Source organism: Aulostomus chinensis, chromosome 23 (assembly GCF_037954235.1).
Source record: "Aulostomus chinensis isolate RoL2024-O1b breed Wild chromosome 23, RoL_Achi_v1.0, whole genome shotgun sequence".
Lineage (NCBI taxonomy): Eukaryota > Metazoa > Chordata > Actinopteri > Syngnathiformes > Aulostomidae > Aulostomus > Aulostomus chinensis.
Window position 1 is genome coordinate 14927647 of NC_141342.1, and position 17634 is coordinate 14945280.

A 17634-nucleotide genomic window follows, 5' to 3' on the forward strand; every position below is an offset into this window, starting at 1 on the left:
GCAACTGTTCTTAAATCTTCTCCTTATTACGTTGACTCTGTCAGCTTCCAGCTGGATGATGGTGTGCAGATAAGAGCGCACCACATATTCTCTCCACCTCTGATGTTCGTTCCTGGCAATGAGAACTCGAGCACAGTCTGTTCAGTCTTGCATTTAAACTGTTTTGTCAATTGCCGTCATCCAATCTTGCTATGTCTATAAACTGAAAATTAGATTAGGTGTGCACACGGTTACACATGTTCAATCCATACCCACGCAACATCAAGTATTTATTTCATCATGGCTTATTTTCTCAGTTTAATTTATTGAATAAATTGTCCTTTTAAGTTGGCAAGCAGGAGGAAGCCATCCATGCATTGTCCATGATCCGGGCAGAGAGGAAGATTCAGTCTATTAGTGCAATGATAGGGCCTTTACTGCGGGGAGCTCACTGATTGAATGGCATCCTTCTCAAGGTCAGGCTGGAGTTAAGAGCTATTTTCTGCTTACCTGTGCAGCCATCCGGCCTCTGAATCGGCACACAAACTGCCTTTAGACCGGCGAGCTTAGTAAGCAGAGTAGCTCATCACTGCTATTTCCATCTGGTAACATGAAGAGAAACCTCTTTGTCTGCAGAGGACACAAAGGCATGAGTAATATGATAAGTGGGATCTTGCTACAGTGCGTAAAGACATTAGGAATGTTGTTTTTCGATCTGCACCCACGGCCAAATCATATCTGCTCATTGTGTTCCCTGCCCAACTAAAGTAGCGTGTTAAATGTGAATCAGTTTGGAGTCGACGTGCAGACAGGGTCAAAGAGCAAAGCTGGGAGCACAGCTGTTTTGTCTGCCTGTTTCTGATGAATATGAAATGTCCGCTCTCACAAACTTGGTTTCCACAATCACTTGTAAGCGTCTGGCTGAAATAATGGAGCAGCTTAGGGTGCTTTCACACCTGCAGTTCCTTTGCTCTGGGCCAAATGAGTTAATGAGTCTGCTACCTTTGAGCATTTCCCCCTGGTGGTACAGTTACTTTTGAACAAGAAAAATCCGAGCGAACACCGATGCATCGTTAGAAATCAAGTTAGGTGGCAGCAACGCACCTATAGGCTCAAAAAGAGAACATGATGATGTGAACTTGTTTGTTTTCTTTTGGTGCGCTAATTTTTTTTTTTGCGTAGATTTTTTACTTAAAGGTGCGCGCTAATTTATGTACATCATTGGATATTGGTCATTTTAATTTCAGTTGATTGAGCAAAACCATATCGATATGTATGTTTCTACATTTTTTTGTAATGAAGAATGTATATATACAAAAAGCAAATATAAGATGGACTTACATACAGATAATATCGACAACCTAAAAAACAAAAACAAACGGCCGATCAATCATAAGCTATTGGGTTCACTTCCAGCTGGGGCAGAACGGGTCCGGATCACCTTCTCAACGCAAACTAACCGTACCAGATGTTGTTTTTTCATTCTTTTTTTGTTGTTGTTTTTTTTGGAAGTGTTCCGATGTCTGTGTTCACACCAACCCAAATCCCAAATGAACTGTACCAAGAGGAAAAGCAGACTAGAAAAGACAATTGAACAAAACTAAAACAAATACTTTTTTTTTCAAAATGTTACTGATAAACCATGTAGAACTGTGTCAGTGGTAAGGGATACAAAGGGAGATGAGGGTTAGTTCTGCCTGGAACGGATAGTTTTTGTGAAATGATCGTGATTATCATTTCGCTAATGGTAAATTGTGTCAAGAATCATATTCATAAAGCTGATTAGACCACACTTCCTCCCAGGAGCTTGTCTTTGGAGGTGAATTTTACGCACTGCCACAATGAATTTAGCCAGGCCTGACCTGCGATAAGCCCTCAACGGGGGCTGTCATTTGGAGTATGTACCCAAACCCCCCCCCCCCAAAAAGTCTTTGGCAAACACGGATCACCTGTGCTGTCACCTCCACGAGATCAAAGCACCGTAGAAATCTGCCATACTGCGTACATGGGAGTTGTGGGAGGGGAGGCGGAACTGATTCACCTGTGCAAGGGCCGAACACAGCTGCACTCCCACCAGCTGGAGCCCACAGAACACAGATAGGATTAGAGGCTTTAGCAGCAAAGATCCCTCATCATCTCTCCACCTGAACCCTGTATGGCAACAACCCCCACAAACACAAATGCCACTTTGTGATCACTAAATAACACCCCCGCCCTCACCCTTCATATATACTCAGTAAATCAGCTCATGTTCTTTCGTAGCCACCATTGTCTCTGCAGATAAACAGAACAACCCTTCAATCTGGGAGTCCCAGCTCATGAATCAGGTGTGGAAGCATTTTTTCCCTCCTTGCAACCCCCCCCACCCCCCCAGTAGGTATCAATGGTCAGCCAATGTGAAGCTGCTCCCTGGTTTCTGTTTCTGAGCTCAGACCCTCATACCTGCCTGGTAAAACCTCTGTTTCTGCTCTCTACAGCAACATCACTTTGTTTACCCTGTAAATAATTCACCCCTCCTGGGTAGCAGAAATAAAATCAAGGTTGTGTGTTGTTTAATAAGGGAGAGAAAAGAGGGAGAAAAAAATCAGGTGTTTCCTTTTTAGATAAACTTGCCACCTGGAGACAGCGACACATCCCTGATTCCTATGCAGTGCGAAGATGCTGCAGTGAGATGTTATGAGGTGTGTGTGTGTGTGTGTGTGTGTGTGTGTGTGTGTGTGTGTGTGTGTGTGTGTGTGTGTGTGTGTGTGTGCTCACTGAACTTGCCCTTTGATAGCTCTCTGAAGAGTGTACCGAGAGATACTGTTGGGGACATTCTTGTCGTGTTTAACATCAGAACCTATGGTGCGTTGGCATGTCATCGAGTTTGATGCTTATCATGGGAGGCTGTTCCGGGGAGCTGTCACTTCCCTGCTCGCCGTACCGGTGATGACACGCATGTGGACACAGACATGTGACCTGTGTTGTTTCTGTTGTCTAAGATCAGCCCGCAAGAAATAGGAACCCAGAAACACACAATGAATTAGATATATGTGCCTTTAGTTTTGGGTTGTTGTTGTTGTTTTTTTTTGTTTTTTTTGTAAAAGCATCTCACTGCCACCTCCTGTTACATGCATCCACTAGAATTCCCCCAAAATAAAAGTGGTGCATTGTCTGTTGTTGAACCTTGCATAACCCCGTGTAAGGTTCCTTGCATACAGTAGCTGATGAAAACAGGCACTGATTTGCATTTGCACAATGTTTAAAATGTGCCTCTATCTTTCCCTCCTGCACTACTAAAAATAGCAGAAAGTTGCAAAAACACTCATTGTTCACCCTAACTTCCTTTAACACACTCAAAAGAGTGAATTTTTCCATTTGCATCCATTCAGCATTGATGGTAAATGTAGTTGATTGACGCAATGAATTCCTCAGTGTTTGCTATATTGACTGAGAAAACTGAACCCTCCTGCTTGAGTCCTGCAGTGCATACATGAAGTGGCACTGCACTTGAGCCCCCAACACCAAAAAAATCCCTCAATGGAGTCTCTGTGCATGAAAAAAAATTAGTAAGGCATCTCAAATACTCAACTCCTGGTGGAGAAAACCGAACGCAAATGTAATAGGAGTTGTTAGATCAACGACAAACATGCCTTATCACAGTATCATGTAAAAACTTGAAGCCAAAACAAGTTTGACACTAAAGGACATGTTAAAAACAAAAAAAAGTCCCCTTCTAGAAAAAAATTCTGTAGTATTTGAGGTAAAATAAGGATATTTTGTAAAAGGAGCAGTAAACCAGGCATATATTCCGTAGCTTTCTCTTGTCACTTTGCTGAGTTGGCCAAAGCGCAGGGTTACTCATTGAAAGGTCGTCTGCCTTCTCTGCCCCGCTGGTCCTGATTGTCTGTCCAGGTTATCTTTATTTAAAACTGGTAAAACACACTTGTGGTAGTGGATCTTTCAGTGTTGGTATCGACTACAGTGTCCGACAAAAACTGCATCGTTGAAATTCATGACTGCAACACGATGCCATTTTAGTTGTTTATCATCCTCGGGACTTGTCTTTTTTGGGGGGGGGGGGGATGAAATCATCATTATTAGATCCAAGCCAACCAGAAATCCAAGCTGAAACAGCCCTTCGTTATTTTTTAACATCAATAGCATCAACGCACGTGTCAAATGAAGATACTGGTGTCAGAAGTGGAACAAACACTGTCGTCATGTCAATGCAGAACATCCCGTGGATTTTTATTGCCCAAATTAACGACGTCTAGCATCCACACTGACTGGAAAAACACATAAAAATGTTCCTTCTAAACGTCCCATGAAATTGAATCATTAATTCTTGAGGCGATTTACCAAGTTTTCCAGGATATAAGACGATCTTGACTTTTCCATCACAGCTTTGAACTGTTCATAACTTTCTGATGAGAAGAAGCACTTTCAGACTAGACCTGCAGAGAAAGTTTGGCAGACAGTTAAGTCCTAAAATCTAGTATGTTTTTAATTACAGCAAATTCTTCTCCATACTTTTGTTAGGGTTTTAAAGAAATTTAGAAAGAGGCTTCAAAAAACAACAACAATGTAATGTAACTCTACTAGAGGCTGGTTTCACACTTGATTGAAAAAAGACATATTCTAAATAATTTCAAATATTTTATTATATATTTCAAATATTAAAAACTCACATCTTTTCCTCTACCGTGGAGGTCATGTGATCACTGACATTTTTTTGTCCGTTAGCAGAAAAAGTCAAGAAGTTGTAAAAAGATTTTGATAAAAAAAAAGTTGGTAGGATGATAGAAATTGAAGTTGAGGATTAGATTGAGGTATGGCAAGTATGGTTATATCGATTAATTCAAGATTGTCCTAACAAAAATGGCGATGGCTATAGTGGTTCTTCATCACTGTTATCCTCCACAAAATAAATTCAAGACCCCAAACAATGGGAAATTAATCTATACAGCATACGAACAGGGGGCACGGTGGTGCAGTGGTCAGCACTGTCGCCTCACAGCAAGAAGGTTTCAGATTCGAGTCCCGGCTCCATCACGGGATCTTTCTGTGTGAGTCTGACGACGAGAGACGTGAGACGAGACTGATTGATACTCTAAATTGACTGTAGGTGTGACTGTGAGTGTGAATGGTTGTTTGTCTCTATGTGTTGGCCCTGTGATGGACTGGTGACCCGTCCAGGGTGAACCCTGCCTCACGCCCGAAGGCAGCTCCAGCCCCCCGCCACCCTTAACAGGATAAGCAGTAGAAAATGGATGGATGGATGGATTTGATGGATGGATTATACTAACAGATTGCACTGTACATTTGAACATCATTAAAAACACACATCAGCTTGATATCATATTACAGGCAAACCCTAAAGCTGCAGGATAATTGTGCAACAGCCATTTCAAAAGCAGACTTGAGGTGATACACAAGCCTCACCGCCATGCTGGTGTGTCAGCAAGGGACGAGCCAGGCACTGATCAGAAGACAATGAGGATCTGGGTATTTGAAGCTGATATGGGCCGGATTCCCATCGGGCTACATGCTATGCTTCCCCATTGAGAGTTGATTGCAGAGAAGAGAATGTGGTTGACTGATCTGAAAGGAAATTACTGGAAAGAGAGCTTATCCATGCCTTTGACTGATAATCAGCTCATTATCGTGTTGATCATTTACAGCTCTCCTCTCACTTGCTCTCTATTCTTTTAGCTGTGTCACTGAAGCAGAGCGCAGAGACTTTTAATGGCTTGGCAGAGAGCCCGCTGTGGTGAGGCAGAGTTAAAATAACCATGCTAGCCCTGGCTAGTATCCACTTTTACACAATACACATCTCCACCCTCTTTATCATCCATTCCATGGGAGAGAGAAAAAAAATTCAAGAAAAAAACAACAAAAGTCATAATATTTAACCCCGATGTGAGCGATGCACCCCAACATAGCTAACTGTGCATGAAATTGAACTGATTGGGGTTATTGACCAGAAGGCTCCGACCCCGGCGAGGACAGGGAAGAGAGGGTGCGTGTGGCTTAGTGGGGGGGCTTGTGTGCTACCTGATTGAGTGAAAAATCCTCGGTCAGTTGCTTTGATGCCCCGGCACTTTACAGGAGAGAGTGATTTAATGGAAGCTGCCAGACCTCATCAGTGTCAGCGCTCATGGCGAGGGCCCTCTGCTCTGCCGTGCTTTATATAGAATGCTCCAGCCATGACAGCTCGTGATGGGCAGATGTTTGCTAGTTGTTTTAACTACACAGTTAAAAGAAACAGTGTTCAGCCCTCTACCTCTGGCTCTAAAGAGACTCTGGAGGAAGAAGAGGTTGTTTTAGGCCACCCTGGCATTCAGCACCCTTTCAGTCTGCTATTTTAGACCTCTATAAATAGCCCTATTGAATTTAGGCCGGGTTGATAAGCCTAAAATTAATGTGACCATCATTAGGTACGGACATGTTCTTCTCAAGAGAACCCCGCTGGTGAGATGAAGTGTGGAGAATGGAGACTTCTCTTCTATCCTTGTTTTTAAAGACAAACAGAGCAGTGTGAGAGGATGAGAACCGGAGTGATGGCTAACCAGCTTCCCGGTGATTTGCAGAAGGCGCCGCTTTGTTGTCGAGCTGCAGGATAACACACAGTGTCATCTATCAACTTCCCCGCAAAAGCCCAGCGCCTTCAGTAGATCTGAATTGCATTGGAATTGCATCATTAATAGAGCAGAAATGATTCGCAGCGACTCTGAGAGAGAATACATTGACCCCTGGGGGTGTGTGAGTGTGTGTGTGTGTGTGTGTGTGTGGGGGGGGGGGGTGACGAGAAACAAGACAGTGCTTTTACAGGAGGAATATCTAACTAGAGATCCCATTACCACGTCATCAATATACAGCAGCAAGCGAGAGACTAGAAGAGGAGAGGGAATATAATAGTTTATAGTGCTAATGACAGCCTGAGCACTAAAGTCCCAAACATTCAGCCGCCTCATCTCATCTAGGCAATATAATTGCGCTCCTGGAAGCTGCCACGCGAGGCGGCTGCGGCTAGTGAAGAGTGGCAGCTGCTAGATGTTGGAGGAGCTGGCCCAGGTCAGCTCCCCAAGAGAGGGGCTCCTTGGAACCAAGAGATGTCATAATTAATAGCTATCCGGGAGCCCTGGGGCAAGTGTTGGGTGGGAGATTATTTGGGTAAACGGATTCCAAACAGAAAGAGACGGCAGACTTATTTTCCACTTAACATAATGTATACTTATCACTTTGCCTTCAGCTAGCATGCCTGTGCAGCATCCTAACCCCCCTCCCTTGCTTTTCAGGGATATTTCTCCTCACTTGTTTGTATTAGGTTTCCTTCTCGTATCTCAACCGTACCTCAAGATATGTCGCTGTGGTGTATCATGGGAACTCATTAATCTTTGGGGACCAGCATTCTCCCTAGTTAAGTAAATATACATGAGCTGCTACAAGCTCCCAGCACCCTCAGAAAAATCTGTTACTTCATACCGCCCCTCCTCCTCCTCCTCCTCCTCCTCACTCTCACTCTCTCTCTCTCTCTCTCTCTCTCTCACTCTCACACACACACACACACACACTCTCTCCCTCTCTAACATGCCGCCAGGGGCAAATCTCACTCTGTCTCATCTGCTGCTTAATTTCACTGGAGCGGCCCTCAGTAATGAAGCGCCTTGATGTACATTTGCCAATTTCTGCCTCTGGCACTATGGTATAATTGGGATGTGACTAAGCATGAATACCCAGCGCAGGGTTGGTTGACCTCTTGGTGACCCCGCGAATAGTGCTTTTGTCATAATGGCTGTATTATCTCACATAATCTGGGAATGCAGAGGGATTGTCTGCAGGGTGCCAGGGATGGAAATGAATTGATATAACTCCCTTGTTTCTGTGCACCACAGAGGAGATAGAAAAGGGAAAAAAAGAAAGAAAGAAGAAATGTAAGATGCATTTTTTTTTACATGCTCATAATGAAGACATTTTCTTCTTATCTGTTGCTGCTTTGTGTTTATTAGAGAAGGAAAAGAGCTTCTGGCAATAGCAAGGGTGTCTTTTTCAAGAAGGGAGGTAGGTTTTGATTTTGTGGCAACAGAAAGGATTTCTCACTGCATGCGTGTGTGTGTGTGTGTGTGTGTGTGTGTCAGCCTTTTCCCTGCGTGGGTGCACTGTGTACTCATGCACATGTTAGTGTATGTGTGTCTGTTAACGACCCTGTAAAATGACAAGCTGAGTTGGCAGTGAGAGTACAGCCGACGGTCAGAGAGACAGGAAGAGGAGGTGGAGGAGGCAGGAGAGTTGAGATGGGAGGGGAGGAGGATTGGGGGGGGTGATATGGTTGCGAGGTCGTGGTTGCACTGTGATTCACCATGCTGTCATCAGAGGGACGGGGGGTGCCTGAGTGGCCCTCTCTATTCCCACCTGAGAGGCCTGCAAATGGAGGGGCCGTGCTGTCATTATTTACAGCCTGCAGCCCCTAACCTTGGATTCGGAGCTCATCACGGTGAAGGGAAAATCAGATTGGACTTGACGTGTACCCGAGCCAGTGACCTTGATAAGTGTGAGGTGCCTGCAGCAAGAGGTTAGGGAAGAAGAGCTGTTGGCTTTCGCTGTGGATTTGCGCGTGCATGTTTGTTTATATCAGCAAAGGGGCATGGGGGGGGGTTCATCAGCTGAATGACTGTACCACGAGGATGACATGCTGTAGACCTGCTCCCACTCCCAGATGCAGCACTTATGTTATTAATGCTGTTCATTTTGCTGGCACTATTGCTGAAACAATTAGTCTGTCAGCAGGCAATTAATCAACAATTCTTTTGATAATTGTTTACTAGTTTTTCATTCATGCCACTGATGTATTTTTTCCAGTTGTTACTACTACTTGTTGTTATGATTTATTGCCTCTTCTCTCACTCTAAATTGAATTCTTTTGAGGTTTTAAGTGCAGCTCTGAAAAAAAAAGTGCAATTTTAGGTGAGGTTAAGATGGCAGCGCCCACAAATGCCGCAGCTTTGCTCTTTAAATGTGTTGAAAAGCGCTACTGAAGAAAGTTTCTAACCAAGTGCTGAAAAATGACCAAATAAACAGGCTTTATATAAGTGTAATATTACTAAGTTAATATCCTGCATATTTGAGGTAATAATCTGTAACATTTACACAATATCATATTTAATTCTGCTTTGTTCACTGTTGTTTTCATACTTAACATATTTGCTTTGAGTGTGTCTGCTTGTCCTTTATGTACGTACCACTGTTGAGACCTAATTTTAATTTTGCAGCATCGCAATGGACATCAAGGAATTGATTTGAACTGGAGCAAAATTTGGATGGAGAATTGTTCATCAAGGGTATCAATATTAATAGAGCCGATGATAAAAATAAGCGGCCCCAGTTTAATCAGTCAGCGCCACAAATCCTCCCTGATCAGCCTGCATTTGTAAATTGGCAGCACTGGTCTGAAAACATACCTGAGCCTTTCTTAGAATACTGACTTTAGTTTTCCCTGGTAATTTTATTTTTCTATTTGACCCCCCACCCCAAACACACACACACACACACACACACACACACACACACACATCTGAACTGGTTACCCGGAGAGACCATAGGGGTTGAGTACAAAATAACAGGAGAACGTCTCAGGATGGGTGATGAAAATGCATTTTCTTCCCCTACCGAGATGCTATTTGGTCGTGTGAAATGATTAATTTCACACATATACAGGTCATCCCCGAAAGCAGCAACATCTCATTCACAAGGGGCCCCTGTCAGCAACAAAACAGGAGGCTGCAATAAAATGAGCAAACAGCAGCACGCACTGTACGTCAATAAATCTTTGGAGGTTAAACCTGAGCGCTGTAGAATTTGAGCAGCCTCCACTTCCTCCTCCTCCTCCTCTTCTTCCTCCTCTCTCATCAGGAGAAAAAGTCACTGAGTACATGAGATCTATTGAGTCCAAAAAAAAAAAAAAAAAAAAGCGCCAACAAGCAGTTTTGGGGAGTGTCCTGTGGTAGCAGGTACACACTGTCACACTCAGAGTCTGTGTTTGTCTAAGTGGGATGGAGCCTTGAATTATGGGGTTTGTGTAAATAAGGTGATGAGACTGTTTTTAGCATACAGGGAGGAAGGAGCGCTTGGATGAGAATAGTGCCTCTGTGTGGAGTGGAATTGGTCTCGGGTTGTTTACGACAGCTCACAGCCCTCATATATCACCAGCAGTATGTTTGCTGTGAAGCTACAGTTTGTGTGCCATCTGCCTTAGCTGAACTTGACCCTTCAAACAGACTTATATCTTGTAAACTGAGCTGGCTCTAATTGCTGTTTGTATTTCCCCCTCTCCTAGTGGATGATCCAGAAACCCCACAAGGTGGCTACGTTCTTCGGGTGCATTGGTGCCGATCGTTTCGGGGAGATCCTGAAGAAGAAGGCCGAAGAAGCTCACGTTGACGCCCATTATTATGAACAAAACGAGGAGCCAACTGGAACCTGTGCAGCTTGTATCACCGGGGATAATAGGTTAGCCACCTTTCAGTCACCCCTGACCATCAAACGACCCTTTAGCTCGGATTAAAAAGAGTCATTTTGGTTCATTTTTACATCTTCAGGCAGTCAGTTGTCTCCTCAGGGCTGGAAGTCATAACAGGGAATCATAGCTGGGCTCACACATCAAAAGGAAAAAGAACAGCTTGAGTGTGTTTTTCTAGGCCCCCGCTCAGTCTCTGCCGCCCCAGTGGGTTGTCATCCATCTATAGGCTGACAGTAGCAATGTGTTAGAGATGGCTGGGCTATCCCAGCTCTCACCTGTCAGCCTTGTATGCTGTAAAAGGGGCTTTAGCGTCTCTGGTGACTCTCACGCTAGTATCATCATCAGCACGCTCGAGACAGCAGAGGTCAGAGCCTGCGCACACGTTCACACACAAATATCACTAACAGTGAGGGATCCAGTTCATGATAGACTAGGTGTGGATCAATAACCTGCTTCTCTAAACACTCTCCTTCTTTTCAGCCCTTCATCTGAGGCTACCAAAGTTGTCAGTCAGTCAGAGACTGGACCTCAGTCTCCCCGGGAGCCTGCCCTGCTGAATGGTCTTAGTGGGCTTGTTTGATGTGAGCTCTGACACTTGAAAAGGTCAGATGCCGTGCTCAGGGAGACGAGCTCTGTAATATTTCTTACAGGTGTTTCACAGACAGCTCAGGAGGCCAGAGGAAAGGTCGCGGGCAGGGACAGATTGTAAGGGTGATGACTTTGAAGGACTGGTAGCCAGTATGTCACAACCCCAGGGCTTTGACTAGTACAAGTCTTGAAAAGGATACAGAGCCCCAATTTAAATCTGACAATTTAATTTATAATCTTGACGGATACTGTAGGATGAACAAACGCAGCAGGAAATTGTTTTATTCAGTTGTTACATGTGTGATCGAAGGTTTTAATTAGTCAATCTGTTCAGGATCTTGGAGGATTGGTTTGATAACTGCAGCTCATTTTGCATCAGCCTCTCTAAAAAAACATTTCAGTTCTGCTATTTTGAAACAATTCCAGCAATGTGAAAGTTTTTGCTAGTTTGTGCTTAGTTACATAAATTAAAGTACCATTTGTTTGTGCCTGAAATTTTTGCCTGAACATGCTAGCAGTCTTATCTTGCGGGACCTCTTTGTTCCCCACAAGGTGTCAGAGAGTAGCATGAAGGAGCCTGGTGTATACCTGTACATGTACTCACTGTGTTAGCATCTCAAGCTAATCTCCTCACATCTGTGGATGACCTGAGATGAGGTGGTGCGAGTAAATGCTAAAATACTAATGCTAAAGACATTTTGATGCCCCATGTTGATTTGGATTCAGCCAAAAAAATCTATTTAACAAGTAAACAACAGAATAAAGTTAAAACTGTTCTATTTTGGTGTCTACTCACAGGCTACGGTAACATGTCATCTGGCAAAAATAAATTGAAGGATATCGGGAAACTAGTCAGCCGAGTTTCTTTTGAAGTCTTACTTAAGTATAATCAACTGTGGCTTACTCCAGGGGTTCATACAGAGTTTCAAGGTTCATATGGAGAGGAAACAGCAAATATAGCGGATGTTAGATAGTTGCTCTGCGGTTCTCCAGTTGCTAATGATGATATTTAGTTTAGTTATATCAGTCGCTGGAGCAATATGTGGAGAGTACTACCTACTGAACCACCTCGGTAATTCGGCCATGACACTGTCTTAGTTGTTCTAACCTCCTGTCAAATCTAGTCCAGTCAAGTCAAGTTCCAATCCAGCTGTCATATTGAAGTCTTCAGCATCACAATCAACCGTCAACCTGTCAGGCTGTACCTTTCTCTGTTGCACCTCCTGTCGGATAGTTTCCTCTCTTCTGAACAGTCCCCACACCCTCAGACCCCCCACCCTCCCTCCCTAAGCAGTGATGATGCTTGCACTCATTTTGATGGCCGCTCATAAAGACGCAGCATGCAAAGACTGACTAATGAGCTATGTTAAGATAACGCTACCTGCTTCAACCACTCCTCACTGCTCAAGTGTTCATCTCGTAATGCATTTCTGTTGTATTTTCAGAGGTATTTTTAAGCAATGCACTTATCCAGGTGACATGGTAATATGAATAACGTGGCAGTGCCTCATTGTCGGCCTTGAAAAACCCCTTGTGTTTATCTTACTCCTCTCTCCTAGTTGCTCGGATGCAACATAAAGACACCATTGATGACTTAATTTCACCTTTGTTCACACATTCTAAGAAACCATTATCATCCTTTTATATCTTGAACGAACAAAAGGAAAGTCTGTGGCTTGTTGAGTGTGTTTTTCGGATGTTTTTTAGACAAAATTAAGATGGATGATAAGCTGAATTTAAGATTTATGGGGTCTGTCTCGGCAGGTCCCTTGTTGCTAACCTGGCAGCGGCAAACTGCTACAAAAAGGAAAAACACCTGGACTTGGACAGCAACTGGGAGCTAGTGAAGAAAGCCAAGGTCTATTATATTGCGGTAAGTGAGACCCTCTACTTTCAAAATGACTGCTTCACAACTCTATTGCCAGAAGAGGACAAAATGTTAAGAGGCTTTATTCAGGAAATTCCTCTGCGCGCTTTCTGCATTGTCAATATATCCATTCATCTTTCCTCAAGTGAAATGAGCTATGTTACCTTTTGAGACAATGCAGCTCCATTCTCACCACTTTTCCCCCCTTCATCTTTGTGCCTGAAACTGCAGCACACTGTGAAATTGTTCTACATGTAATGCATTCATTCATTTCTTTTAACATGAAGACAAGGCAACAGGTGCTGCGAGTGTGAAAATTGATTATGTGGGTTCATTCGGCTTTACCCCCTCCTACACATTATTCGCCTTACAGACAAAACACACACACACACACACAGATTGAGGAGGACAGATGTGCTCTCAGACAGTCTCACAGACACACACACACACACACACTCTCAAGCTTGCAGCACTGAGGTAATGTCTTCACTTACAGCTTCTGGAGAAGGATGGTCTGCTACGCTCATGTTTCACTTTTTGGGATTATGTTTAATTCTAGCAGATCAACATTTTCTCTGATCTCAAGTCAAGATGATAGCCTTGAAATTGCACTGCATTCCACGTCTTTAAGCAGGTCATTATCGGCATAAATCACCATCGCAGCAAAGCAATCAACATACTCCCTGGCATATTGTCCCAAGTGAAGTCCACAATGTTCCCCCTGTTCCCCACAAACCCTGTAAACATAGGGTGAATAATGATGGAGGTTTCATAATTAGCTGCCCAGTCGCAGAAACAAACACCAAAAAAAAGAAAGAAAGAATGAAAGAAAGAAAAAAAGCTGTCGTGCCAGAAAGCAGATCAGTCAGTCCATCCTCCAGAGTTTGTGTGGTCTCCTTTTTAGCCTCTGCTTCACATTAGCAAACATGGCACATCCTCTGCAAATTGGCAGTTGGGTATTGCCCACATCCGACAGTCTTGCGCGCAGGGAAAAAGCTTCCGTGGGATTTGAGGGGGGATAGAAGGGCCACAAATGGGTGTTTGTCAGTGCTTGGAATCTCAAACGTAGTGTTCAGCGTCCCTCCGGGGGCCTCTTTGTCAAAACAGGGGGGATCATTCGCTTTATTAGACTCCCATTCTCACTTATAAAGTACTTAGCCAGATACACTGCCACAGCTATTCCCACTTAATACTGTGTGGCGTGTCTGGACCAGTGTTCGCTAAGGCCTCCTCTCTCCATTAACCTTGTCGAGAGTACTCAGATGTATTTACCCAATTTACAGGCAGATTGTACATTTTCTCCTCCTCTCACTGCACTAACCTCTGCTGTGTATAAATGTGCTTTGTTGATTTTAATTAAAATGACTGCTGGGTGGTATAGGCGGTCTTGTACACTCTAATCTGTAAATTTAATTACCGGAAAGCATGCGTGTGTGTATGTTAGCATGTTATTTGCTCGCACGTGCGTTGGTGTTTGTCAGAGCATGTGTGTTAAAGATGTGATTGATGATTCCTGGCAGTCTCTCTCAAGGTGCCTGCTACTATGTGGTGTGATTGGATGAAAACAGAATTATTAGAGGGCTCTTGCAGCCAGTCTGGCTCATCCTGAAGCAGCAGCAGCAGCAGCAGCAGCAGCAGCAGCAGGGCCGGTGGCAGACGCAGAGCAGGGAGGCAGCACTGCCATTTCTCACAAAGAGAGAGAATGTTGAACTCCTGCCAAATGTTCGGTGGCAGGCTGTTGCTAGGAAATCTGGGTCCTTAGGCAAATCATTGCACAAAGACCAATAACAAAGGCGTGGGGGGGGGGGGGTGTGTGTGAGTGTGTGTGTGTGTGTGTGGGGGGGGGGGGTGGCTCAAAGCATTTCAGGCAGAGGATATATTTTTGTGGTGTTGAATACCATCATTGCTGCAGTGATGTTTACAGTTATTTCTTTCCGCGACGATTGTAAACATCAGAAATGGAGGGTGGTGTATTGTGTGAAGAGGAGATGAGTGACTCTAATTGGAGGGGGTGATGTGTGCAAGCTGGCCCAGTTAGCCCCCTCCCACCCCGCCTTTACTCTCACTGCCACTTTCATTCCACCCCCCCTCCCCTTGCGGACACCACCCTCCTCCTCTTCTTCATCTCCTTTTGCCCCCCCCCCCATACACACATACACTTGCTGCTAAACGCACACACCGTGCACGCACACATTCTGCAGCATACCACTGGCTTGTTTTTCTTACCACTGAGCGCTTTGCCCTGTAATTTGATCTCCACTGCTTGATGCATCCTCCATGATGCCATTTTGAATTAACCTATGGCTCCACAGCTCTATTTAGCCCCAGCTAATAAAACGGCCTCTTTTAACTTATGCCATTTACATCCAGATAATAATAATAATAATAATAATGATTTAAAAAAAGACCATACATAAGCTCGTGGTGTATCTCCTGGTCATATAAGTAGCAGAAATGAAGAGGAGGGGAAGAATTGACTGTAAAAAGGCCTGTTAATGACTGGGCACAGATGGTTAGAGATAACCCAAGGATAGATGGAGGAGACACTCGTCCCTGCCAACTGGCCTGATACACAAAACTCACCCAATGAGACACAAGCTGCAGTGCTGTTAGGTCACAAACCTGAGCACAGCTATGGAAGCTGTTCATTTACCCCCTAAGCTAACAGCACAAGCCCTGTTAACTCGCGTGCACACATGGAAGTGGCTAGCAGCGGCGTGGCGACCAGAGGCCATGGATCGTCAGTGATACGCAACCACTTGTAGCAAGTTAATCTGAAGTTTGAGCGATGAGATTGAGGCTACCACTAATGGGATTAAAGTTGCAGCGTAAAGATAATCACATCATATGTAGCATCAGCAGCTAAAAACAGCTAGCCTGCCTTTTTCCAAACAGCAAAGCAAGTTGAGGTCGCTATACCTCGCACTGTTAATGCTGGTGCACTGCACATAGCATTAATTGGCGTTTTCTTGCCCTCGCTGCAGGGAAAAGCTGAGTTCAGCTTCAGTCACTGTAGCATAATATGCAAGGAAGAGAGCCAAAGGGGAGGGCAGAAGCAGAAAAAAAAGCGCAATACTGGCACCACAAGCAGCACGTCAGCCTGCTTACAGAGTGACACACATACACACACTTATGCGCACACACACTCACACACATTGTTACTCCGCCCCACCAGCCCCTGTAATTTGTAGCCAAAAAAGCAAAGGGAGAGGTTTTCCACATACACAACTAACTGACACCTCATCAGCCGTGCGAAGGGCTGATTAGCACAGAGGGGACTGCGGCGGTGTCTCTGTCCAACTCCGAGGACCACTCTGTCCTCATCCTGACCTTGAGCTTCTCTGCTTCTATCCTCCTCCCATCCTCTCCCCTTCCTCTGCTCTTTATCTCCAATATTCCTCCATCTCCTCCCTCCTTCCCTCTCCCCTTTTGCTGTCTTTTCTCTTCTTCTTCCTTCTCACTCTATACTGCACCACTCTGCACTGCCCCTGTCCTTCCACATAGCAAGGGAGGGATCACGAGGCAAAATGCAGGCAGTGAAGTGAAAGAGGGAGGGTGGGAGGGAAGAGAAGTGGAGGGTGGGGGGAGAAAAAACTGGCAGGCTCCCCCTTTGTCTGCAGGCGATCAGTTACAGTCTTGGTTGCCGATGAAATTTAATCCCCACCGCATTTACATGCCAAGTTTGACTTCTGGCAAGCCTTATTAAATAGATTTGTAAATCATTTCATCTTGATTTGAATCTGTTCTCAAGGGATCGACATTTTTTCCTCTTGGTTTTGCTTTGTTATGTGCACAATCTGTGCCCACTGGTGCTAAAATCTGAAAGTCAACCCTCAATGTTGTTATTTTTTTCTGTTTGAGTGAGCCTGTGCTTCAGTTTAGGGGACAAAGAGCGACGGGCGCCAAATTTTGTCCACCAGCGGCCGAGCCATTGTGTCAGCATGTCTCCCATCTCTGGAGGTCATGTCGGTGGTCGAGCGACCGCTATGATGCGTCTTGTCTTTATTAGGCTGACACTGCAGCGTCTTTACCGTTGAACAATGTCATTTCAAATTGCGCCTAATCAGATGGCATTTTGTAATTGCCAGCAAGTGTTGTATGAATATGAATTCATAATTGTTCAATTACAAGCTGACAGCATCATATTTATTGGCTTTTTTTTTCTCCTCCCGCCGGCCTTGGCCAATTATAGGATTTCAATCTTGAGGCAATCAAGTGATAAGGGTGAGGTGTTTAGTGTTTGCTGTCACTATATAATTCTCCCAAATGTTAAACATGCATCTGGGAGGGCTGGATTTGTCAGAAGTCTGTGCGTGGAGGTGCACCTGCCTAATTGAGAGGTAATGAGCTGTCAGGAGTGCGAGCCTGGTGATTGGCTCTCAGCGGGGTGTCCCTTGCCAGTGGGATGTATGGGCTGTCCCGGCCTTGCTGGGGGAGCAGCCAGCTCCACAGCCCCGCAGGCCTGACTGGGCGGAGACTGGTTAGTGGAGAGGCCAAATGATGCAAGCAGAGACAGTGGTTTTCACTCATCAGAGGGATTTATACATCTTATCCTTCGCCTGATATTAATTTACCACATGAGGCAGCGGTTAAAGACGCATTCAGACTGAAGTAAAAGTAACAACTCTCACTTAAAACTATCAAAAGACTGTAAGTAAAGCCATTATAAAGAGAATAAATAAATTGTGCTGATTGGATTTTT

At 44.5% G+C, this 17634-nt stretch overlaps 1 protein-coding gene across 3 annotated transcripts in view; it reads left to right on the forward strand.

Annotated features, from left to right (window-relative positions):
• adkb (adenosine kinase b) overlaps positions 1–17634 on the forward strand; it is a 114271-nt gene that overhangs the window by 38714 nt on the left and 57923 nt on the right. For all 3 annotated transcript variants that reach the window (XM_086196079.1, XM_086196080.1, XM_086196081.1), the window contains exons 5-6: positions 10295–10467; positions 12830–12938. In XM_086196079.1, the coding sequence (XP_086052205.1) occupies positions 10295–10467; positions 12830–12938 (282 nt within the window). The remainder of the gene's footprint in view (positions 1–10294; positions 10468–12829; positions 12939–17634) is intronic.